This window comes from Nesoenas mayeri, assembly GCF_963082525.1.
Source record: "Nesoenas mayeri genome assembly, chromosome: 10".
Lineage (NCBI taxonomy): Eukaryota > Metazoa > Chordata > Aves > Columbiformes > Columbidae > Nesoenas > Nesoenas mayeri.
The window spans coordinates 11,308,388-11,335,830 of record NC_137560.1 but is presented as its reverse complement, the minus strand read 5'-3'; the positions used below and the strand labels follow the sequence as shown (position 1 = coordinate 11,335,830).

Here is a 27,443-nt window from a genome sequence, read left to right as displayed (position 1 = left end):
TTATTGTACATGTGGCAGAGAATGCTGGGAAGTGTTCCTTTTCTTAGCTGATTCTTAGCAATATTCAAACCATCCAAATATATGGGCTTTAATTTCGACTTCCAGTGAAACAGAAGTTGTAGAAATGAGAAAGAAAACTTGTGTAGATTTTTTTTTCCTTGCCCACTTGTTGAAGAATCTCCTTCCTCGGTGTATGAAAGGACAAAAATTGCCATCACTGGCAGGATACAGAAATTGTCAACACAAGTCTTAAAATTTTCATGACTAAAAGAAATGAAACTTCAAATAATCTCCATTAAGGATATGAGGAAAGCATAGAGGATGATATACACTTTTAAAAATAATTTATGCTTTGCAAGACTTCCTTGTCATTCCAGGGTTCATCTTTGGCTATTGAACAGATACACTCATGCATTTTTTCAAGTGCAAGTTTGCACTCTGGAACATAAGTAGTTCTTTGAGTATTAAAACTCTAATGCAATCAACAAGAATGAGTATGAAAATCTAGTGATAGTTCAGTACAGCTTCAGCAAATTACCGGTAAGATGATTTTAAAGAACTGATTAGCCCATAACAAGGCTGTGTATGAGAACTTTTCACACTATATGAAGGAAGCATGCATGTTCTAGAGTATTCTGTTTATCCTTTATTTAAATCCTTCACTTTAAAAAAGTAGTTGTCATTTATCACATAGGACCGAGATCCTTTTGATGTGTAAATCAGCATAGTTTCATTTAATTCAATTATTTAACTGAAGGTTTAGCCCATTTATTTTCATATGCAATATTCAAGGGAAAACCTCTGATTTTTTTTGTTTTGTTTTCTTTGTTTTCCAGTTACTCTGTGTAATGTCATGTCAGATTTTAATGTGTAAAAATAATAACATAAGAAAAAGGATAATGATGTTCTGGAAATGCTAGTATCTAAGGAACTGAAATTATGGGAGGTGGCAGAGAATCATAAATTGAACAGTTTGACAAAGGAACTAGGGTTTCAGGAAAGGAGGTGAAGCAAGATCATATTGGGCAATGTTGAAAAAGTGATGACAGGCAAATGACACGTATGAGATGTGTGAGATAATGGGAAGGTCAGGATCAGAGGACAAACTCGAGTTTTTCAGATGATACAGCACTTATACCCTGACTTGTCCCTGCTCATTGCAGGGGGGTTGGACTAGATGACCTTTGAAGGTCCCTTCCAATCCAAACTATTCTATGATTCTACAATTAATTGTAGTATTTTCATTTTGTTATTGCCTTTTTTTTTTTTTTTTTTTTTTTAAGCTGAAATCAGGAGATCTCATCATGGCTGTTGCTCTCCCACACCACTTCAGATATAGCAAAGTGAAAATGTTTGCACATCTGCTGGAAAGTGACATTTATTTCATGCACCATTTAATATCTTTTTCCACACTAATAGATAATGCAGAACTTCTAGAGGCAAATATACCCAAGAGTAAATATTTATTTTAAAAAGTTGTTTTTTCTTAATTTTTTTTTAAATTGAAGTTTTAGTACATTTTCACTGTTACACTTTTGTTTAATAAAATACCTGCCAAAAACCCATCATTATTCAGTGTTTTTTTTTTTTTAATTTTTATTGTTACTTGAGAGCTTTAACACATTTTCAAAGTCCTGACAATCTATAGATCTTGTAGCCAGCACTTTATACTAAACAGATTCTCTTTCTAAAACACAAAGAACATACCTATGATGAAAATGAATTTTTTTTTTTTTGATTACTTCTCAGTGTATGGGTTGTGTCATGGAAAAAAGCAGGAAGAGTTTCCAGGAGAGATTAAGCATCTGTGATGTTCACATGGATCTCGTATAAAGCATGTGATGTAATTCAGATTGGCTGCAGATCTATGTTTTGTCTTTATATCTTTTAGGCAGATTTTCCCATTGTTCATTTTGTATACATTTTTGTCTTGGTTGCCATGCACTTGCTTACGTGTTCTGGCAAGGGATGGAGGAAGGTGGTTTGCTTTCAAGAGAAAGTTTTCTCTAGCAGTTTCTTAACTGCAATCTTTACATTTTCTTGACGTCTGTTTTTTGTGTGGTCCTTATTTTGATATTTTGAGATGGTGAAGGTCATTGTTTTTAGTAGCAGTATAGATTCTTGATTTTATACAGTAGCCAAGTACCTTTACCAGATAGACAAACATATTGAGATTTATAAAGAGAAATAAGGCATAAATGTATTAAAATGTGCATGTGGGCTATAGTTGGAAGAAATATTTTTTAAATAGACTTGCAATGTAAAACAAAATAGAAATATTTTGATAATCAGTAATGTTTCCTGTGACACTGCCATACAGTATTGAATTTGTGAAATATTTTAGTAGGTGGATCTTGAGGAAGTGCTTGAGTAGAATCAGCCTGTGGATACATGTTTTTCTTTCTTGGTGATTTTTGAATCACCTTCCATCTAACCCTTCTAGATTTCTTGCATCCCAAATGTCTGTTGGGATGCAACTGATGGGAGACAATGGGAAGAGCTCTTTTAGCACTTCTCTGGTTGTTGCAGAATTTAAACTTGAATTTTTAAGAAAAATGTCTAGGCTTTGCAGTCATCAAGAAAACTTTCTGAATATAAAGGAAATGTGGTTTCTCTGAGTTATGCAGATGCATTGAGGCATTTTATTTCAAATAATCCTTATGGGATGATATGTCTGAACTCATTTGGTGACCAGTGTTGTTTCACAGGACTTTAACAAGAGCAGTTGTATGTCACCTAATTTACTATCCTTTAGTATCGTTCTAGGTATTGTCCAGTGCTTTGTTCAGATTTGTATATTCTAAATTCACCACAAATCTGCATTCTGTGGCTACCTCTCCCATTCATCACAGTGGAAAGGGAAGAATAGTCACAATTTCATGACATTTACTGATGAACCTCAAATTCACTTAAATTCAGAAGCTCCTTCTTAGTGACTGGGTTTCTCCTGTTTCCTCTAGGATATGCTTTTACAATCTCACAGACCTTTAACTCTGTGGAATTTTTTTATAACATTTCCCCCAGACTTCTCTTAAGTTAATCCCCTTGGCTTGGCTTTCCTAGTACCTGAGAATTCCATATAAACTGCCAGTGAGGAAAAAAGGTGGGGATGGTGGGCTGCAGCACAATTGCAAAAAGAGAAAGGTTAAAATTCCACTTCTCTGTTTTCCTCTCCTCACTAAGGTGCCTGCTTTTCTTTGAGGCTCCTAAAAACCTTGATTCACTGTGGCCTATGTTAAGTCACAAGCATCATGCTGTTGAAAGGAATTTATTGGATTGAATTTATACCGTTATGAACACTTTTTTCCTAAGCATTTTTGCTGTTCTGCCAGACTTGCATCACACAGGATAAATTCCTTTGAACTTAAGTGAGGTCCATGGTGAATTTATAGGCTAGATCATCATGTATAATCTTTAAGAGTTTCCTTTTAACTTCTGAGCAGCAGGGCTATCATTCTTAAGATGGAGTACATTAAATTAGAAGAAACTCAACTGAAGTTGTGAGTGTCCAAATTTTAATGTTCTTCCAGAACTTACAGGTGTCTGAGTTGTAATATCATGGTCATTTGCACCTTTGAGATTTCAAGTGCAACTGTGAATTGGAAGGGAAATTAATGATGTAACCTGTTGTTTCCACTCTGCCCCTTACAGATTGACCAACTGAAACAAGAACTCTCAAAGAAAGAATCGGAACTTCTTGCCTTACAAACTAAGCTTGAAACCCTTAGCAATCAGAATTCAGATTGCAAGCAACACATTGAAGTGCTTAAAGAGTCACTTACTGCCAAAGAACAGAGAGCTGCCATACTTCAGACAGAGGTATCGTATCTTCTAATTGTAAAATGCAATGGAAATAGTTAGTTAATAGCATGTGTCAAGGTGATGATGTATTTGTTGCAAGTCTGTATAGAAGGCAATTTGTTAAAGAATAGTGAATTAAGTTAAACTCTTTAAGTGCCAATACATTGGGTATGTATTTTTTGGTAGTACAGCAGCGCTCACTATAGAAGCTTTTTAGAAGCATGTACAACTGCTTTTTAAGAAAACGTATGTGCCTAATTCTCATTGGCTTCAATGCGGGGAGCTGGGCCTTAACTTGATTGTTCTGATTTCATTTATTAGTAGACTGAGGGTTCCTTTTGGCTGCTCTGGCACTTGATACTTCTTTTCTACTGTGTATTTCTATTCTGAAGAGTGAAGCTACTGATGTATTTTGAAGGCATTTGTTGAAGGGTGCATGATATTAATCTGTGGTTATTGTTTAGCATGCATTTTAACATTTATTTTAAAATATGACTAATTCCTGTCTATAAAACAGACCAGTGCATTAGTTACGTATGTATCTACAAAGTCAGATCATAAAAATATGGGTAATGAAATACAGGGTTTAGATGGTTGTCACATTTGATGGAATGTGTAAATCCAGTGTTAAAAACGTTGTCCGTTAGTTTGTTTCCTGGGGTTTTAAAAAACGTCATACTTGGAGCACACAATCCTGATTAATTGATTCCTATTAGCACTTCTTCATTTTATTTTTAATGTGTGTTCTCCTTTTAAGAAACAGAAATACCTGTGAAAATCAGTCACACTGTGCAAATAGTTCTATTCAGAGAAGTACATTATTTAAGGTATAAAAGTCTCTTACAGAATGTTTTGAGTTTCTGGCTAACAAAGCTCTAGGAGAAAAAAACAGCTTAAACTCATTCTCATGGAAGCAGGAAATAAATATTTCTGAGATTTTGATTATCCCTCTGTGCTCTATGTCTTATCCTCTGAACATTAAGAAGATACAGATGAAATCTTGGAATTTCAAGCTTGTGTTTAATGGACCAGCCAGCATATGTCTATAGTACAAAATAATCGTACTAGAACAAGGGCAAAAACTCCAGCATTTTTGGCAGATGTCAGTCTAGCTTTTGAGTAGTGACATATTTTGTGTGTTCAGTCATGCAGATCTGTTTTGCAAGGTTTGTATTACCTGTTGTGCTGCTGAGGACAGCGATGAATTCCATCGGCTCTCCACTCATTTGATTTCCTAATTCTTTATCAGAGCAGTATGTATTCAAGGCATTACAATCTTATGGCTGGCAGATGGGTAGAGGTAAAATGAACTGAATCTACAGCGCTCTTGATGAAGGGCTACTGGGATTGTACAATCCTGGTGGAGAAGCAGTTGGTTTCTGACAGGTATTCAATTGCTCTTCTTCATAGTTTTGACATAAGGCAGTTGAGGTTGAACATTTTACATGAAGCAGTTTAACATAAGACTAGATGTAATTGCCTGTCGGTGCACAGGTGACAATCTGTTGTATTGTGTCTGCTTATTGTTAGTCTCTCAGGGAAACCAAATGAAAAATTAATGTTCAAATGATTAGAGGTAGCTTGATAGAAGCAATGCTGTATAGTAGCAGAGAATTACTCCCTTTCGTTTGGCCTAATATGTTAGTTGTGATATAAGTGATTGTGATATTTCATACAAATAATATTAGATTCTTTCAGCTTTCAATGAAAAATAAATCTGTTTAGGATTAGTGAAAGATATGTTCAGTGTAACTTCTACTCAGTGCAAGATATCAGGTCCCAGTTTTGATAATTTATTTTGATTAACCCTTTTGTATAATCCAAAGGATTCTTATGACAAGCCTTGGTTTGTTTCTGAATGAATTAACATGATAAGCAAGGTGGGTTGTTGCAGATTGTGACTTAAAAATGAAGCAAATCAACTCATAAATGTTCTCACAATTTCTGTTGGTTCTAGACAGTTAAGGCTATCTGTACATGGACTTGCTAAATTGAACCTGAATTTATTTGTGACTGACTCATCAAAAATTATATTTTTTCATTTCATATGCATTATTGTCAGCTTTCGGTAGTTATGTAACATCATAAATTGATGAAGCTCTGAAACACTGAAAACCATAGAAATCCACATGATTTCTGTTATGTGCTTTAAGTAGGGTATAGGTAATTTTATTGGACAAGAGATTTTCTTTAGTTTCTTTTCTCTTTTTAATATATCTTTGTAAAGCGAATTGGGGAAAGTTGGTGAATTATATCTACCTGTAATGGGAAGTAATTTTAGTTAGAATTCACTGTAATTGTCTGTTCATGTACAGTAAGTTTGTGGTGGAAGTATCACATAACAGTAACTTTTTTTCTCTGGGAGATCATGTGAAAATGAAGGTCTCTGAGTACTGAGTTAATACTAGGCTTCATTTTGGGGTATGGTATGTCTCAAGATGCATTAGAAGCAACCTAAAGAAAACAAATTCTAGTTCCAGTTACATACGCTTATTGATGCAGCCACTATTTGACATGGTTTACCAAATAATTTTTACCTAATAGCAGATTTAAAATGGGAAATAACTTGACTCAGAATATCTTCTATTTACTTATGGAAAGATAGTGTTGCAGGGTATGCTCTTATATGCACCATTTACTTATGAGTCAGAGACTTTAAATAACCTATGAGAAACTTTAAGTTTTGTCAGCAATTTACCTGATTTCAAAATACTTTAATAATGTACATACTTGGCCAATATTGATTACATCTAATTTTTTTATCCATTTAAGATGCACCGAATGTTTTATTACTTTCCTGTACTTTATGGTAGAGATGCAGCACATCCCAAATCTTCTGAAAAAGACCTTTTATGTTAAAGCACATTGTATACTCATTAGTTTCTAAAGCCAGGACTTATCAGGAAAAAACAGCACTTATTTTAGAGCCTCAGGGTGGTTGTAGGCATGTCACAGGCTGTACAACTTTCCATCTAGAAGATTAGATACTCAGGGGTTAGAAATAAAACATGGTTTCTGGAGTTAAATAATATCGAGGCTTGCAGAAGATGTTGTTAGTCTGAACATACTTTTCACCTGTTTTGAGTAGACTTGGAATAAAAAAACTCTACTGAGCTATCCAGTTCTTGGAATAGAGTCCCACAGCAATTTTCAGCTAGCCATATGAAGTACGCTCATATAAACAAACACAGGATTTGTCATAAATTGCAGTGTGACTGTGTGAGAATGTTTAACAATCATGAAAACAAGAGGCAGATCTGTGTTCAAGCACTTTCATAGATAAGAAAATAAGATTCCTCAAGGCTGATATACATTTTATGAAAATTTTCTACTGTTACATATTTTTAAGACTGTCAGGGTTTCATGGCATTCCTTACCACCCTGCTGTATGCTAGGGAGTTTTTCTGGTTAAAAATGATTGCCACAATGTCTCTTCTCCACAAACTACTAGATTACAACTTCCTGGCTGGGTGTGCAGTTTGTTGGAGAGTGTCTGTTAAATGTGTTCTGGACAAGTGTGCTGGAGCTCAGAGGCACACAAAAGCTGGACAGCAGCTATGTCCACTGCTGTAGGCTGTTTCTTATGAGCATTTAGCAAAAACAGAAATAACACTTCCTTAACATAAGCAACAAGGAGACATCTCAGTGAAAATTAATTACTAAGGCTATAGACCACTTACTGGATGCCATAAGGCTGAGGGGTTTTAGAACTGATCTTGCTCCTAGTGTTAGTTATGAGATAGTTGAAAACAGGCTGTTTGTGTTGCTTGCACTTTTTGTTATTCAGCATGGAAATGCCTTCTTTCTCCACCCCTCTGCCCCTTATTTCTTTAGCCTACTTATTTGCCCTTCATATGTTTTGACTGACCAGTGGACCAATATATGGAAATAAGAATTAAGTAAGTTTTTGTCTATTTCATTGTACATTTCAATTAACAAATCTGTGCCTTCAGGCTGCATTCTCGTGTTACATCCTGTACAAACTACATGATGCAGCATGATAGAAAAAGGTCAAATTGATGCCTTAGAGTAAAATTTTCCTGTGCTCCCTTATACCAACATTGAGTCTTATGGGGGTGCCTTTTTGGTAATCCCTTTGAAAACATCAAGTTCATATGACTCAACAATATCTGTCTTCATTTCTCAGAAATATCATGTCTTTCAAAGGGACCTTTTAAATTTCCACTTAATCTTTAGTTTGGAGAACACTGGTGAAGTAGAGGGAATTTTTATATCTCATGTGCTGAAAATGTTATATTTGGTTAGGTGTGAGAGAATAAATATGGGCTAATTCCAAGTATCAGCAGAGTCCATCGATGCTTAATTTGTGATACATATATATCAAGCTGTGTTAAATAACAAAACAACAACAAAGTAAAAGCCTCTGTAATGAAGCTCATACATTTCCTGCAGAAAATACAGTCCCTGCGCCATGGCAACCACGATAGGATAAAGGGGCTTTCTATGTGCTAAACCCGGCATCCTTCTTACCAAAGGCCTGAAAATGAGTAGGTGTCATTTATGTGGTGATCAAGCACGTGGGCTGACAGTGTAGATGGATGAGGAATGAAAATCCTGCTTTGCCAGCTGGGCTCTCTCTGAGACCTGGCTTTTCAGCTGACTAAGCTAAGGCCTAGGTTGTGCCGTGGTAGCAATTCAGCAATGATTGTAGACATAGCAGGTTTCGTTCTCTGCAACTGGGAATTGGGAAACAACTTTGTTTGCTTAGAGCAATTGAATCTTCTATCTCCAGGCCTCAGGTCTTATCTTAAGGGAGGGCAATGGCTTCCAGCAGCAGATGGGAAAGCAGCTGCAGGGAGATACAGGGCTAATGGCAGCCTTCCAGCAGGTGGAAATCATTATGGAAGGAATTTTGTACAGTACAAACTATTGTTGGTTGTTCCCAGATGAGTAAAGTTAATAACATTTTGGCCTGTGCTAAGCCACACTTCTTTCTTCCTGCATGTCTACATTGTCTATTTGTAGGACAGATAGTTTTTGTGTTTTTTTTCTTAATTATCACTGTACAATTTTATGCTGTAGTAAAACATGCTCATAACTTGCCTTGAATGGCTTTATTCTGGAGGTGTAACCATCAAAAGCCAGTTCTAATACTGAGCTGAGTAAAGTATTCGAAGTTGAAGCGTCAATTTCCTGCCTAAATAGGTTTACTTCGTAATCACTTTGTTGTAGTTAAATAGCTTAGTAAATCCTGCAATAAAAGAAACCCTCAACAGGATCTCAGTTACTTCATAAGGAGCCTTTTATCATTATTTAGCTTAAGAAGGGTACTCTGCAGGTTATCTTCAGGTTTCAGAGACAGCAGCTGCATGTGGTGCAACAGGATGTGATCCATGGAGTCACATAATGGTTGAGGTTGGAAGGGAGCTCTAGAGGTCATCTGCTCCAATCTCCCTGCTCAAGCAGAACTGCCTAGAGCTGGTTGTCCAGGACCATGTCCAGGTAGCTTTTGAATATCTCCAGTGATGGAGACTCCACAACCTCTCTGGGCAACAAGTGCCAGTGCTCAGTCACCCTCACGGTAATGCTTACTGATATTCAGAGGGAACCTCTTGTGTTTCAGTTTGTGCCCATTGCCTCTTGTCCTGTCACTGTGCACCACTGCACAGCCTGGCTTCATCTTTACAGCCTCCCTTCAGATATTTATATGCAGTGATAAGATCTTCCCTTCTCTTTTCTAGGCTAAACAGTCCCAGCTTTCTCAGGGTTTCATCGAATAAGAGATGTTCCAATTATTTAATGAAGCCCTTAATTAATCACTTAATCACTTGGTGGCCCTGCACCAGATTGTCTCCAGTATGTCCATGCCCGTCTTTCACTGAGGAGCCCAGCACTGAACAGAACATGCTAGATGTAGCCTGACCAGTAGTGAGCAGAGGGGAAAGATCACCTCCCTCAAACTGCTGGCAACACCTCTCCTAATGCAACCCAGGACACTTTGCCCTTTTGATCCAAGGGCACATTGCTGATGTTCAGCCTGGTGTCCACCAGGCCTATGAAGTTCTTTTCTGCAAAGCTGGGTGGAACCCAGCATATACAGGTACATGGAGTTGTTCCTCCCCAGGTGCAGGACTTTGCATTTTCTTTCCCTGAACTGCATGAGGTTCCTGTCAGGCCATTTCTCCAGCCTGTCAAGGTCCCTCTGAATGGCAACATCATGCTCTGGTGTATCAGCTGCTCTTCTCAGTTTTGTACCGTCAGCAAACTTGCTGAGGCTGCGCACTGTGCCATCATCCAGAAGATTAATGAAGATGTTGAGCAGGACTTGGCCCAGTACTGACCCTTGGGGTACAATACTGGTTCTACTTGAGTCCCCTGATTCTACCTACTACTCTTCGACTTCCGTCCATGGTTCTTGCAGGTCTAATAGGTCATGAGGCTTAGAAGTAGTCTGATGGTGTTCATTGCAATTCTTGTAGTTCAGGTATGCCTGGAAGTTCATTAGTTTCACTTTCTTTGGTGGTGAATTTTATCAGTGTGTGTTATTCAGTATAATAGATTGGTTTTTGTATCATTTCAAGTCTGGAATTTTCATGATATCTTAACAAAATTAGCTCAGACAATTATACTATTTTATAAGTAGAGTTTGAGTTAGTTCCTACATAGTTTGTTTCAATGTTCAGAAACAAAGTGTAAGCAGAACTAAAATGTTTCTTAATCTCTGCAGAATATTGACTACTATTGAGAGGCATGATTAGGCTATATGTCTATTCAGATAGTTGTTCTAGATGCATTAGAGCAGATCATCAGAAATAAAAAAATATCTGGATATTTTGAGTGTAGTTAATTGCCCTTAAACAATGATAATTGGATTAGATTTCCAGTACAATGGCACTTTGTCACATGATGTGGGAAAACGTAAAACCAACGGTTTAGTAAGTTAAGTCTAGAGCTAAACACAGTGTGCTTTTTGCACTGTTTCTGTTGTCTCAGTGATATCAGAGATTTTTTTTTAATAGGTTTGGTTGACTTAGAAAGCTATCATTTGAATTTTCTATTGACAGCTGAAACAAAAAGATATAATCCTGTAAAGCAATAACTATCATGGTGGCCAGAGTTGGGAGGTCTGAAAATGTTTTTTTGCCAGTAGGAAAAATGTTTGGAACCCGTCCTTAGAAGGTTCACCACCTCTGCTATGTGCATTTCATTTTGTTCCATTTTTAAAGGTATGTATGATAATAGTGCCAAACTATGCAAACTTTACTTACTCTAATGTGTATAGCCTTTGTTTTGATTATCTCTTTATTAATGATGTGAAAACCCTGAGGTCAGATAAAAATGAGCCAATGTCAGGCTACTCCAGCTACAGAACACTGTCACTGTGCTCTATAGACAGTTGTTAAAAGGAAGAACATTGGACTTGCTGAGATTTTCCTCACTGCTATGAGAAAGGTATAGATGCTAATTTTTAAATGAAGCCTTGTGCTTCACTGCAGCAGGAAAGAGGTTAAACAGCATGATTAATCCTTTTTGATGATTTAAAAAAATGAGACACTGCCATTAAGAAGTGGTTGACACTACAGTTTGAGGCTATATTTGCGCATCTTTGCAGTGACTGGCATTTAAATACTGTCCTTGCCATCAGAAAAAAAAATACATAAATTGATGCAACTACATTCATGTTAGCTGGGTAGCTCAGTAGAGAGAAGCATTCATTTCATAAGCAATTCTGACACAAGTGTACTTAGCACTTTATTAGTGTATCATTGCTTTAGATAACACACCCGCAAACTGGCAGGTGTGCTGTTGGAAGGTTAATGAACTATGAAATAAATAAATGTCTGCAAACAAATTTTGTAAATTGTGAGCATAGTCCTGTCAATTCAGAAAATGGATTTGAAAAACAGGTGAAGTCTGTACTGCTGTACTGATGTGTTCAGTGCACATGTATTAATATAGAAAACCTAGTAAAAATTATGAGGAAAGGTGATCATAGGAGGTATTTATTGTGCTCTGTTTTTTCTTTTAAATAAATCTGTTTCTATAGAAGAACTATGAAATGATTGACTTCTTGGCAGTTCTAAGTTTGCATAAAGAGCAAATAAAAGCAGACAGCATAATATACTTGGAACAAAAATACAAATGCTTTATTTTTCTTTCTATTACAATGTTGATACTTGATATTGCTTGAAATGTAAATCTGGTTTTAATTTTACAATATAATGGTGTAACTACAGTTATTTCACTCTCACTTTTTTTTTCCTAGGTTAGAGTTTTACTTTGAAATCATATTTTTCTATTGTTTTGTGATTTTTAGTTTTTTTTTCCTGTGTTTTGACTCAGGCTGGGCCAGGTTTTTCAGTGTGGTCTCTGCTGTGCTGCCAGTTCTGGCAGATCTCTGTGCGTGCAAAGAACACCCACTGCAAAATGCGCTGCTCGGGAGACTTGTGTGCCATTTACCTTCTCGGTCACTCTGCAGCTGTTCCCAGCTTTCTTGACAGTGTGTTGCGTATTTCAAACCAAGTTTTATTTCTGGTGGAATTTGCCGGCCATTTCACTTCTTATGCAGGTTTTGTGTTTTGTTGGCCCCCTGTGACAGTTTAGGACAGGACACAGGAGCATAGTAGCAAGGCAGTAAATTCAAAGCGTTAAACTGAAAGAACACTCAGATCAGGAATATGCTCAATTTAAACAGAAGTAGGCTGTGCAAGCGAAGTATGTTTGGTTTGTTGTTGCAGTTGTGGCATGTGTGCTATGTTTTCTTTCTTTCTCCTATCTACTGGAGGGTTTCAAGTCTTGCCTGTTCAAAGGCACATCAACCGGCATGGTCTGATTTCAGTGTTCACCATACTTTGAACAGGAGGTTGGACTAGTGACCTCCTGAGACCCATTCCAACCTCAGTGAGTCTATGGTACTATAAATGAAGCTTTCTCAAACACACAATAGGTAATGCTGTCCAAAATACATGTATTTTCTGCTTAGTCGGTTATATGCTAGCATTAATTTGTCTAGAGAAAGACTAAATATTGACTTATTTGGATATAATCCCTCTTTCCCCCTCCTCCCCAATTGAATTTTTAATAATAGCTTTAAATGTTCTGTATTTAAGGGACACCATTATTTTTTATTTCAATAAAAAATGAAATAGATTGCCTGGGGGAGAGGTTACTGAAAAACAGAGAGTTTCATTTGCAGGGCCTGTAGAAAGCACAGATAAAAAGAAAATGAGAAAGATGAAAGCACAAAGATAAGGGCTGTATACTCACTGTGTAAAGACTTTCTGTAAGTTGTTTGGGACACATAGCTTAAAGAATGTTAGATTTATCGTACTGTCAAAACACTTCTCATTTTCGTCTATTTTATTTAATTAAAGTAATAGATAACTATGTTCCCCATCCCTCACCCCTTTCTTATATTTACAAAACATTACCTTGTTGTCATTGAAAACAATATTCAATTAGACAGCTTTAATGGATTTTTATAACTGAGCAACATTTACAGTGATAAGATAAATTAAGCTTCAATTAGGCTTGATTCTAGAGGATTGAAATTATTAGATAAAGTATTGTTATCTATTAATTTAAAACCTTTGCTCTAACTGGAGGTCTTTTAGAGTAACTTTGATAGGATTGCTTCGGAAGTTATTCTTTCTATACTTTAACTACTACTTATATTTTGATTAAGTCTAAAGGGCCCAATTAGGATCCTAGTGTATTGGCACTCTACACAAAAAATCCCACCTCAAAACAGTACTGAAATTTCATCAGGTAGATGCAAAACTAAAGGGAACACAAAGAATCTGTAGATGTAATTAGCATAATAACTAATAGACATAATCTCCCCCTCCCCAGCATCCAAAGCTGTTAGTGGTGTTCTGCACATATTGCTTATAGCAATGATGAAAGGAGAATTTATTGAAGTAGTTTTGCATATTTTTAGTTTTTATGCTTAAGAGACAGGGCTACAGCCAATTAAAAGTAGACATGGATTAAGTCTGGTGACTGAAGGGAGACAGGGTGGGAAGGGGCAGGGGGCATGGTTTGATGGATTAAGGCCAAAGACAAGTGGATATTGGTTATAAAAGTGAAAGAAGGAAAAGGCAATGGTGGCTGGTGTTTCACATCTGCTATATTGGAGTAAAAATGAAAGAGAGTAAATCATCAAAGAGGCTGATCTTTTTGTAGGGTACATACAGTTAGTTAACAGCTATATGAAGGGAGGGACAAGGCAGGCTTTCTTACTTCTTATATGGTGTGGTGTGGTAGAGTTTGTTTGTTTGTTTTTAAATATAGGTGTTAAGAATGCAATAGTATGTGGTGGCATTAAGGCCAGAGACTGCAAGCTGTATCTTTTTCTAAGTGGTGATTCAGTTTGGGACTATCCTTGTGCAGTGAAGAGATCTGCTCTTCCCAACACAGATAAGAGTTCTTAGCTCACAATTGCTCTTAACCCCAACACTCAAGCCTGTGGTAGGTGCAAAGATACATTCTCAGCCTGCACTTTCCCTCTACAGAGAAAAAAACATGCTCATATCAGGAGCAGAGTTTAATAAAACAGGAGATATGCCCCATTTGAAATAGAAAAGATTCTGTGGCTTTGGTGGTCCAGGAATCTTTGGAGAGGTTCATACTGACAGAAGACATCAGTAGACTGTGCTTTTTGGTTCTTTTTCTGGTAGGATTCTGAATAATATTTTCCTTGTAGCTATGTGGTGGTGTGGGGGCTGTATTTTTTTTTTTCTTCTTTCCCCTTGTTTAACTTTTAGAAAGAAAGAAATCTCAGAGTCTTGGTATCACAGTGGAAAATGAAAGTAAGAACCTAAGCTTGTGAAAGATAAATAGTTTCACAGGTGATCTGCTAATACTTAGGGAAACCTATAAATATGATCAGCTAAGGCAAACAGAAGTTATACACTTAATGTCCCAAGTGATACTATAATTTATACAATAGTTAAAACTTCTATATTACTTCCCATGTTTAAAATCATCAAGTAATGCAGGCTGTGAGAATTTTTGAAAGAGTTGTCATTGTTGTAGGTAAAAATTATTTACAAATTATCTCCTGCAAAAGAAGCAGCAGCTGTATTTTCTCCTGAAAAATTTGATTCTGTCATTATTTGGTATATTTTCAACTAGCTGGTGTGGTAAAATTAATGGAATTCCAGTTTTGTGTCTTCCATTTTTGTTTTCTGATGAAGTAAAAGCTGCTTTTTCATTTTATAAATTGGACGAAATAGAAAACCAGACATAAATGTGCTGTTTTATTTAGAAAAGTGAGAGATAATACATGTGTTGCAAAAACTGTGTTTCTGAAGTATTAATAGATTTGGTACTTCACAGCTCTACCATGGTAAGTCAGGGCAGTTAAGCTGTGTAGCCTTAAGGCTTTAGTACATATCCCTATGGACTGTTGGCTGGCACAGACATGTGGGAACAATCATCTTAGTTTCCAGTTGTTTCAGGGAGGAATTGCAGTTGTGCACACTGAGCTATGGAAATAGTGGTCTGACAGTTAAAAAGAACCTGGGCTAAATGACTACTGTGCATGATAGCACCTAGTTAAATAAGGATATTAATGTCTTTAGAGCAAAAATTTTTAGGATATATAGTTAATGAGAAGGCTGTGAATTTAATTAAAATACAAAATGTTCTCAAAGGCAGGATGCTAATTAACATTTGCTGGACTTGACTAGGTAAAAAGTGTGAATAACAAAGTTCTGAAACCATTTGTTTCCTTTGAAAAATGCGCTTTTTAGATCTTTGGTCATGGAAGTGGTTAATGATGTTAGTAAACTGTTGAGTTAGCTGGCTGTGGTGCAGTTCTGCATTTGTTTGATTCTTTGATTCTTTTCCTGTGATTATTTTAATGTATGACATTTTAACTTAAATCTTAGCTCTTCAAACAAATACTTGCCTTTTTTGTTTCCTGTACAGAGTCTTATACCTTCTCCCCACTAGTGTTAGTTACATTATTTTTATGCATTAAAATTTGTAATGCAGTAATATTTTTCTTTTAAGAACTAGAATTATGTGGCATTAAGTAACTTGAACCTGTGTAACTGCCTTTTGTTATTATCTGTTCTGTGCAATATAAAGAAAAGCTTTGAATTGTTTCCTCCATACTTCTCTGTTAAATGTGCACTTTTTCTCACGCAGAAGATTAGTTTACTCCTATCATTCTCAAGGTTAATTTCCATATTTTTCAGAAGGAAGCATGGGGTGTAAAAAGTCACGAGAATGCTAAGGTTTGCTAATGTTGTTACAGACACCATATATCGTAGGTTTCTTGCTCTTATATGATAATACATTTTTACCTGTTTCCATTCCACTGGCTATGATTGTTTAAAGACCCCATGTGCATCCTAATGAATGTCGACTCCGTACTCTTTGCCACAGATCTTGTCTCTCTGTTTTTGAAAGATTTTTGCTTGACAGTGACTGTATTTTCAGTGTGATAGCATTTTTAGTTTTACAAAAGAAACTGTGTAAGCAATGCTATGGTAGAAGAAACAGATTTATAAAAGTGGGAAAAATGGTTTACAAATGCAAACAAATATTTCTGATGCATTTGAAAGAATGGGAGTTATAAGAGAAGGGGAGGAGACTTTTGTCAAATATTAAGTATAATCTAAAGATTCATGAAGACAATCAGGTGTTCTACAGAATCAGAGGGAAATGAGTGAAAAAGGAGCATGGAAGTGTGGAAAGGGCTTGCAGAAAGTGCTCTGGGGTAGGAACATTGGTGCTAGTGCGTAGAGCTGCTTAAAATTGTGCTATGATTAATGTTAGAAATGTGTTCATAGAAATAAGTCCTAGCAAGATAAAAGCAGGGAGATAGAATTCAAGTATTTAGAGAGTTGTGAAAATGTTGGTATTAGTGTAAATTTGGATTGAGAAGTAAATCAGAAGATAGAATAAAATGAATAAGGATGCTTTGGTTTCTGTAGGGATTCTTTGGCTGCCTATTTTAACATAAGGGGTCAAACTGCATTTGCAGAGGCAAACCTTAACTCTGACATTCTGTTATGTGTGGTCTTGATTTTTTTCTAAGTTCAGTAACAATTTTCCTTTTAAATAGGTTGGTCTTGTAGATATTCATATAGGGCTTGTGATTCGTCTTTGCCTTTAAGTTCCCTTCTACTTCTGTCTTTCAGTGTAAGTAAGTTTGATGTAAGCAAGGTGCACGTCAGATACTATTACCAGAGTTGGCTAGAAATAGGCTGAAACAATTCTGCAAATACTGCATTTATGAAATCTGTTTTCTTTCTCATGCCCTTCTGATTTTTGTCTTTCAAATTCTTCCTCAGGTCAAACAAGCATAACAGCTGTTTCTTATCATTAAAGACTACTTTCTTCCAGCTGCCCTACATTGTGAGATCGGGCACAAGAACGGTATAGGGTGGGAAACACTGAGGAGCTTGTAAATAAAAACAGTTCTGGATCATGTTTGCTGCATGCTTATTTTCCCATTTAAACTGTTTGAGTTTCAAGAAAATACTTAAAATACTTTCCATTAGTTTAATTACTTTTACACTGTATCAGTTCCTCATTGTTCTGAACACTGTTAGAGCAACACTAAATTGGATTCTGGAATAGATTATAGTATTCAGAAATACTATAGCTGTCTTCCTATAATACCTAATTGAAATTAAAATCAATTATATCTGCCCATTTCTATATATTTATAATCTTTTGCATAAATAATATTTTGCTGTTTTCCAAGTATATGTATTGATGTGGTTGAATTTAAAACGTTGTAGCAATATCAGCTTCCTGATGGAAAACATTTACAGTCTTTTTCAGTAGTAAATTTGGAGGAACCTTGCAGTTGAAATATTCTTCACTGAAGACACTAATGTTGCCTTAAAACTTAGCACAAATAATAGAGTAATAAGAAGAAAATTTGTGGTAGAAATTTCTGCAAAAAGTGTTCATGATGCCCGCTTGCCACATCCAGTCTAACAGAAGTGATTCTTTGCTCAGTGGCTTGCATGGAAGATGGATTACTGCTGGAAATATTAGTATTGGAGCTTCATCTTTAAATTTAGATACATAGCAAAATCATGTAAAAATAAGCAGAGTCCTTACAGGGCAAGGAATGAAAACTGTAGAGAAAAAGCGCTCAGATACATTTAAGTTCCAGATTACACTTCACTGATCCTTTACATGTTTCAGAACTCCAAAACATAACATAGTGCACAGTTTTTAATGGACTCTGCGTTATGTTGAATTTCAAACAGAACATCTATTTTGCATCTTGGTATAGTTCCACATTCTTTCCTGTCTTTGAATATTTATAGCTAAATTTCTCTACTTTGTGTCAGGAGCAGGAAAGTTCCAGATATTAGAAAGATTGAAATCTTAATTCTCTGAAGTACCTAGTCAGATCCACGTTGTACGAGTCACAATAAAGTAATATTTTCCCTCACTATTAATCTATTTCATTTTTGAGGCAAGTGTAAATTTCATCTTTTTTGGCTAGAAGAAATTCTATTTTCTTCATTAATAGGCACAGATGATTACTAAGATTGTGGAGCTGTTTCATCTTTCTACTCAGTTGGTATAAGAAAAAAATTGCTTTCCTCTTATTGAATCATTTATTCATTATTTTAGGCCAGTTTTATCTTTCCTATAAATAAGGTCCTGGCTGACCTTTCAATATAAGGATTGTTTTTTTTTCCATGTTTATTTTGAAGTGTTTCCAGAAATTGGGAGGGGGGAGAAGGAAAAGAAGTTGCCTTTATTTTATCCCATTTTAGGATTTTATGCATTATTTCATAAAGTTGTGGTAAATACAAAAGTACATATTTAATACAGCTTGTAGTTTTATGTTTGCAACAGACTGGAAACAATTGGGAGTAGTTTTCCTAGGCATAACCATAAACATTATGAAGTTTATCCTGCTAAGTGTCAGGCCACAAATAAAGACAGACGCGTGTGGTCAGCCTACCCTCCTTTTCTAGGAAAAGTGCCATCAGACCCAATAAACTCAGCTGAAATCAGGCAGGAAATCTTTGCCAGACTTGACCTGGACTCATACACATTGGTGACTCGTGGTTGTTGCCCAGCCCTGCAGCTGTGGTGGTTTATGAGCCGTGCAAAAGTTCAGGTCTCGCTGCATTGAAGTGCCAGTTGCCTCTCTTACCTCTTTCTCTCCCAGCAGGATTCTGTGTGCTAGTGGTCTGGCAGCAGGCTGGTTTACTTTGTGTCATCTTCTGTCATAAATTTTGAAGCAATCTGTCACATACCTAGTGACAGGGTAAGCTGAAATGATGTTTGTTTTTCCTGGATGAAGAATGCTTTCAGGAGTTGTTAAAATATATGAGAATGTTTTGTTACCATTCATTTTTATAAGTGATCAAATTGTATAACTGAAATCAGTTCTCATTGTACCTCCTTTAATTATGAAGCTACATAAAAGGGAATGATACAGAGGGTGGGTGCAGGCACAAGTGACCTGGGAGGAATAGGGAGACCCCATCTGAGCAGGCAGGTGTAGGGTTAAGAAAGCCAAAGCCCATCTGGACTTGAATATAGCAAGAGATGTCAAAGGCAACAAGAAAGGCTTCTACCAGCACATCAACAGCAGCAGGCTAGGGAAACTCTGGGCTCACTGAAGAACGGGAGTGGAGACATGATCCTCAAGGACATGGAGAAGGACAACATACCAAATGCCTTCTTCACCTTGATTTCTCCTGGTAACACTAGCCTTCAGCAATCCCAGGTCTCTGAAACCAGTGCGAAAGTCCAGTGCAAGGTAAACTGAACCTTGATGGAGAAGGATCAGGTCAGACAATATTTAAACAAACTGGACACACACAAGTCCCTTGGTGTTGCTGGAATGGATCTATAAGTACTGATGGCATTGTGTCAATTATCTTGGAAAGGTCATGGTGGCTGGGGGAGGTTTCTGAGGGCTGGAAGAAAGCAAATGCCTTTAAGAGAGGCAAGAAGGAGGATCTGGGGAACTACAGGCTGGTAAGACTCACATCGATGCCTGGGAAGGTGTTAATAAGGAAGGAATAATCCTGGAAGACGTTTCCAAATAGATGATAGACAAGGAGGTGACTGAGAGTAGCTGGCATGGATTTATGAGGGGAAATACTGTCTGACCAAACTGACAGCCTTCCTCAGTGAGGCAATTGCCTCTACCAGGGTCACACAAAAGCATTTACTGCTGATGCTGGTGAGGTCCCAAGTATTAGTGTTGCTATGCAAGACTGTGACTGTGTTCTGCTTATCAAACACTACCATTTTGAGGTTTTTTTCTTGCTTAATATACCACCTAGTCCTAAAATCTTGTGTAAGTGTATATTCTAATTTATGCCAATGTACTACTTGTTTTCAGCCTCAGAGCAGGTCTTAATCAGGGCAAGTTTCTCAGGGCTGTGTTCAGCTAAGTTTTGGATATCTCAGGAATGGAGATTCCATAACCTCTCAAGGCACCTGTCCCAGTAGTTGACCCAGCTTCTGGAAAAAAAAATGTATTTTTTTCTATGTCAAGGTAGAATTTCCACATTCCAGTTGTATCTCATCCCTTCTCAGAGCACCCTTGAGAAGAGTTTGGATCTATCTTCTCACACTCTCCCACTAAGTAATTGAAGTCAACAGTAAAATCTCCCTGTGGCTTTTTCTTCAGTGTGCACAAACCTGGGGTGCAGCCTCTCCTGGTACATTTTGTCCCCCAGTCCCATGACCATCCAGGTAGGGCCTCAGCTGGATTTATGCCAGTATTTCAATATCTGTCTTGTACTGGGCAAGTCCAAACTGGGCGCGGAGCTCCAAGTATGATCTCACAAGTTCCAGAGACAGGCTCCACACCCCAAGGTGGGTGATTCCTATTCTTCCAGTTAGCTTTGTTTTGTGTTGGTTGAGCTAATGTTGTGAAGAATTTGGTGTTCTGATGCATAATCAAAAGAAGCATTTCTAGAACATGAGTTCACAGTTGCAATGTGTTATTAATTCCAATAATAATTATTAGTCATAAATAAGTCCAAGAATTATCCACTTACAGTTTTAAGATAAATAGTGTGATGAAAAGCTTATATGATTATTTGATGTGTTATTTAACAGTTCAGTGTATTTAAATATAAAAAATAAATATTTAAAATACATAGTAGTCTGCAAATAAAAAGAGAGCCTTTCCTATCCAACAAAAATGACATCAATGATTATATCTTATTTTCCTCCACTGAGACACATAGAGTTTTTATGATTTGAAGACCAGGATTTGTTTTTCAAACCTTGCCTTGGTTAGGCAACACCATGGTGTGTGTTGGGTTTTTTTTTCTTTGTGTTTTGCTTTTTTTTCCTTCTTGTGGGAACAGTGAGAAAATGGTTTTGATGAGCAGGTACTCAAAGAGAATATCAAAAGAAGCTCTGACAGCAATTTAACTCAGTCTGCTAGCAGCTGCAGTCACCTGGCTTCATCTCTTCGTGGAGGAAGAGATTCAAGGTATGGGCATGTGATTCTCTGCTTGCATCTTCAGTTACTGTACTGAACCCCATAACTGCCTCATAGGGAACAGGAATAAAGCCATGGCAGACTTTGAAGTTCAGGGCCTCCTTTTTTCATGATTTTTGAGCTTGTTGAAAAGTGTCAGTAGTCATGTGCACACAGGGATTGGCCACATGAGTAAGAGTCATAACAGAATTCAAATCCATCATGTTGCATTTTCCACATCTAAGAAAGAGTTCTTGCATGGCAATAACAGCATTATAAGTCTAAAATGTAGTGGTGATAGTTGTCAATAGCATGTCAAATGAAGCAGCCATGAGGGGACTCAGGATGGCAACTGTGATGTGCTATATTGATAAATCAAAATAATAAATTCAAAACATATGTTACAATCTCAGTAATGTAATCCAGATTGTGCATTAGAGGGTAACAGTCGTGCACTTCGAGTGCTAGAAGTTTACTTTGCCTTTGACCTGATGCCTTGATAGACACTAAAGGTAAAGTGTTGCTGTGTTGTGATAAATCATATTTGTGCTTAAGTGGTACTATCAACATAAGTTTTCATTCAAGTGAGACATAGAAGCTTGATTTATACTGCAAAACTATAAAATTACTATTCTATAAGAATTATATTTCCTTTTCTTTGTTGCATAAGATGCAAGCAGAACTTTAAGGTACCAAAACTGGGGAGGTGGGGAGGAGAAAGCTACTTGCTGTGGTAAAGCCTTAAAGTGAGTGTGAGAGCATTTTTATACAAGTGATGAGAACCTCCTGGACATGATTGACTTAAATTAGCTTGATTGCTTTTTATCAATTGCAGCTGCACTATTTAGCATAAAAATGCTAAACATCCAAAAACCATTTGCCTGCAGTGTAGTAGAAAGATGGTTTTACTTAGTCTTTAAGATGTTTCAAATGTTTATTCTACACAGATTGTCTGAGAATGGATCCAGAACATATCTAGTTACAGAGAATTAGTACAGATATTGTAAACTTTGAGAAAATTAATTAAGGAAAATATGCCACTTTATGAATTACATATTTAGGATTTTTTTTCCCTTTAACTGTGTTAGTAGGTTAAACAGTTCAAAGACATTTATTATAGTGGCATAATCAGGCATCTGCTGTTAAAAGGTAAAAGAGAAAGACTAGAACTTTTAGTGTGATGTGCAGTTGTCTCACTCTTTCAACCAATGACATGGGCAAAAGAGAAATCCTGGTTACATAAAAATATTTTTTTTTCTAAATAAGAGGAGAAAATTGTAGAGCGGTGTTGAGGATTGTAACCCAGTGTTGAAAACTTGACCAGGCAAAGGCCGCTACTGTTATTGAAAGGCTGTATTCTCTATATTGAGTTGTGATATCTGATGTCTGTTTGCCATCTGAATTTCCTGTCCTTTCAAAGGTTTCTCCTTTTTGGTGGCTTAATGATTTATATAGCAAGTGACCTTTAGGTTAATTAAGTGCTTTTTTGTATTCCTTGGGTGCTTAATGTTATCTGATTCACAGGAAAAATATTCATGAATATAAAACTTGCATCATTTGCTGTCATTAGTTATAATGAGCAATTGTGTGGAAGAAGAACCCTTATTATGATGTCAAGCAATAGATTATATTAAAGAATCAGATTGCCTGAAGTCAATCTTTTGTACGCTTTTAAGTGTTTTTGATATGGTATGCTTACGTTGAGGTTCAAACTTTTTATTGTTCCATAAACTCATTTACTCGTACGTGTTCTGAGCATAATGATGCCAGATGAAGTCTTTAGACAGATCCTTGGAATTAAGTTGGTCAAAATGGGAAAATAACCAGCTAAAAGCATGCTTACTGGCACAGCCTTGGTTTGAATGTCTATTAAAGTAAAAAACTTAATTATTTACATATACATATATATAAAATATGGAAGTTTGTACATACATAGAAAGAAATCACATGAAAGTATGGGGACGATTTTATTTTATTACTATGAAAAGACACCTTGTGCTCCTCAGGTTCCTTCTTTTTTTAGCACTAAAACTCACATCTATATACATCATTCAGCAAATAAAGTTTTAATTTTCTTCACTCCTCTGTTAGGTCTTACAATCCAGTACAGAGATGAATGAGAGCAGAGGGTTATATTTCTTCTTGCATAAATAATAGAAGAGTTTAGAAAGTTTCAGTTACAGAGGCACTTAATTGCGTCTGCACAAATTTACAGGCAGACTACAGAGGTGCTACTGGGGGTATAATACATACAGGAAGAACAAAGGCTGACTTTCCTGTCCTAGATTGAATTTTCAGGAATGATGAGCCTAAAAAATCCCCCCTTTTTTGTGAAATGAGATGGAAATCAAAGAGGCTATAATACAGCTATGTATCCACAGATATGCTTTGTAATGCAATCTCAAGGTAGATCTATATTTAATAAATTAATAAATTGTCTGCAGTTGGTTTTATTCTCTAACTACTAGCTCTTCACTTTTTAAAAAGGAATTCCTTACTAAAGGAGTACTTGGAAATAAAATGGTCTGAAGCATCATTTTAAGCTCCAATGTGCTTATGCATTTTGCTCTTTAGCTGAACTGTGTGAAATGCCTGTCACTACATGTGAGTATTTAGGGAAGGACACTAGGTATTGTTTAAGACAGCTTGACAGCTACTAGAGAAATATTAGCAGTTCCTTAGCATGTCCTTTTCAACTTCTTGGCTAGGAAAGGCCTAGCGGTTCTGGTTTGGTGTGTGTTTTGTTTTTTTATTTAAAATCTTTTTAAATTGCAACTCCTTGGTATTGTGATATTCATGTACTGATAAATATAATTAAATTTACATAGTGCAGGATCCTATGTGGTTAATCTATGCTAAACTTTACATTAAGATTCCTTTTGTGTGCTGGTGTTGTCATATTTCTTGAAATGTATCTTTATTTTCCCAATCTTCTGAGGAGATTGGAAAAAGGAGCAGAATTTCACCCATGTGCAGAATAATCTATGTCTGGAAAAAAGATTACTTTCAGAATGCTTTCCAGGAAAAGAAAAACAGATGAGGAATGGTACTTGCTCCATTTATTTATTTATTTTTAGAATTTTCTTAAAGGGCAGATTTATAAGGCTCCATGTTAATGTCAACTGTCAGAGATTGGGGAATGAATTTTCATACTCAGGTTTCATTTCCATGACTAGTAAATCTGCTTTCATGCAGCCTCTACTTCTGTGTTAAATTATTTATACCTTGAGTTTTTAGCAATAATATTTTTTATACATGAATATGCATATATATCAATATATATAGACTAAAAAGAATATAAACTAGATATATATACACTATATACACTAAAAGGGATATTAAGAAAGGCTAAACAGTAAACATTTTACAAAAATGAATGTTTCTTGCACTTTTTCTATGCCATATTAGCAAAATCTTTTCACAGCTATTTATATCTTCATGTTTAAGGATAACCTCAGTTGAAAGGGTTAAAATCCTAGAAGATTCAGTCCTACAACTATTTCAAAGACCTACTTTCAAGGACAGAAGCTTCCAACAAAAGTCTTTTGAACATATTCTATGCAAAAAGCAAGACTTCTGGTGATTTTTTGCATTGAACCAAGTATTAATAGTTACTTGCAGCTTCATTGCTAGCATGGAATTTAGAATAGAATGTTACCACTTCCATTCCCAGATTGGATAGCAATTTTCAAACAAATAGTAAAAATCCATTTGTATCTGAAGTAAAACCATACATTATTCTGTGTATCCCATTTGAGTTTGCCATAAAAAAATATTTATCTGGTATGAAAAAAAAGCTTTTCATGTAACCATTTTTAGAAAGCCACTGTGCATCCATTTGGATATGAAATCTGTTAAATTGGACTAAGGCAGGATATTTGATGTGTGCTAATCATGTAGACAAAAACAATACATTATGTCTAATCTAGCTGAATCTTAGTAAGGCTTTTCATGCCATATCATGTTCAAGTGACTGAAGTGGGAGAAGATTGAGTTCAGTCCAAGAATGGTAGAACTGTTGAAATATTGGCTAACAGGGAAATGTGTAGAAATAGTGCAGATAGTACGAAATGGAGGAGACTGCTTTTGGGGAAATGATTGTTTAAGCACTTCAAGACCTGATGTTTGACAAGGCTTGTTTAATATTTTAATTGCCAAACTTGGAATCACACTTGAGATTTCATGGAGATGCACAGATTGGGGCTACTGGTCTCCTAGTCTCATGCTAAGGAGATCTGAATGATCTTGAATTCTCGAGTGAGGTACATGTTTGAGATGTGGTAGGATGAAATACAGGGTTCTGCCCCACAGGACTGAAAACTAGAACTTCTATAATGTAAAGGCTGAGATAAAGGTAGTAATAGTGTCTGAGTCACCAATAAAATGTGGCTATGGAAAATTTGATACGAGAATGTATCAGGAGAGAGATTTCTGTTACAGATGGGCAGTATTTTAATGTACTTTGTGAGATCTCATCTGAAATGCAGTTTATGGTCCTGGTCAGCTAGGTTCAAGAAAGATTAATTCAGAGTAGGAGAGGTACAGAGGAAGGTTAGAAGAATGATCTGGAATACAGAAAAACTTTCTTATGATGCTAAAAAGGCTTGGCTCAAACATATCATTGTTTTGTGGTTTTGTTTGCAGGGTTCATTTTAGCCAACTCATTTAGCTTATCACTGCTGTGAACTGGTGACATTCCTCTTTCTTTTGGTTATCATATAGTGGCTAAAGAATATTAATTTCCAACTCAGGAATGAATGAGGTTTTAAACAATTTTGGATTTTTTACTTGTGGTAATCTGACCAGACTAAAATACTTAAAACAATATATATTTTCTACAAGCTAGACTTGTCAATCTGTGCTCAGAATCTGAACGCTAGGTGTTATTTGACCATTTAGTATTATTTACATGTCAAAATCTGATGTTCCTACATTTTGGATTTGTTGTGTGGAAAAAAAAAATCTGTAGAATGTTTCTTTCTCCTTCCTCCTTTAAAAAAATGGAATCTATCTTTTTGTTCAAACTTTTCCCACTTTCTAGAGTAAACCAAGTCAAGGAAAGGTTTCATTTTGAAAGGCCTTGACAGAAGAATTATTTGAGAAGTTCACTTTTTAATTTTGTTTTTAAAGTCAGCTGAACTTTTCCTTTGAGCTTTAAATTTTGGAAAACTTTTCCCAGGCTACCTAAGTATGGATACTTTTCACTTTCTAGGGATAATGATCAGATTTTTACATAACGTTTATAATAATACTGGCAAAAACAGGTCTGGAGGATACCCACTCTTGAGATGCTGTATATCATACTGCAGTTTTCCTTCCAACCTACTATTGTAAAGTATACTAACAGTTCTTTAATGTCTCTGTCAGAAGTCTTGAAAATACTTCACACGCTTCAATGGTAGAACTGTGATTATGGAACTCTGGATCTTTCCTTGGGAATTTTTAGAAGAGGCCCTGCTCCTAAAGGAACCGTGGTCTTTCCAGAAATGGTTCAGCGCTCCATCACCCCATGTACTCATTCTTTTTTCCCTTTGTGGCATGACGCACCTCTGGCTTTTTGTGCAAGGCACTTTTCAAAGGTTTTAACCAAGTTTTGGGACTTCATGGTGTGTCTGAGAGACAGATATGTTAATTCCTGTGTTTACATTATGGATAGAAAAACTGAGCTGGACAGAGTAGAACCATCTTGTGGATGATTGCCTACTTGGAGTAATGTCTTAAGAAATGAATTCCTTCTACAGAAAATGTTAGAAAATATCATTTGGACCCTGATATAATTACATACTTTATTGCATTGACTATTTTTTTTTTTCCTGCCTTGCATTTTCTCTTACTTCTAGTGACAAAATTTTGCTATAAAACAAGGAAAAAGAGAAGAGAAATAAAACACACAAGAGCTTATGTGTCCAAATTAATTCAATTCTATTTCACTATCTGATGCGTTATGACCACAATTTAATACATTTGGATCATTTATCAAATATAATTAGAGTTTCAGTTTTGAGCGCAGTTCTCCTGCAACATTACTTTTGTATCTTGTCCTTTCCTGCAGGTGGGAGATTGTTGAAATGCTTTTGGGATGAAGTCTGAGCAGAGAAATAGTTTTTAAACTCTCTAAAAAGCATGTATTAATCATATTTTCATATTACTGTATTTGTTATATTTTTGACCTTCTTATTAGTTATTTTGAATGCTATGACACCTTTCTCTTCTATAAATTCTGTTGAAACATATCCAG

The 27,443-nt window shown here is 36.1% G+C and overlaps 1 protein-coding gene across 1 annotated transcript in view; it reads left to right on the top strand.

Moving 5' to 3' along the window:
• ERC2 (ELKS/RAB6-interacting/CAST family member 2) overlaps positions 1–27,443 on the top strand; it is a gene marked incomplete at both ends in the record, with an annotated part of 318,636 nt that overhangs the window by 84,538 nt on the left and 206,655 nt on the right. The window contains one exon of the mRNA XM_080350354.1: positions 3,652–3,819. Coding sequence (XP_080206480.1) covers positions 3,652–3,819 — 168 coding nt within the window. The remainder of the gene's footprint in view (positions 1–3,651; positions 3,820–27,443) is intronic.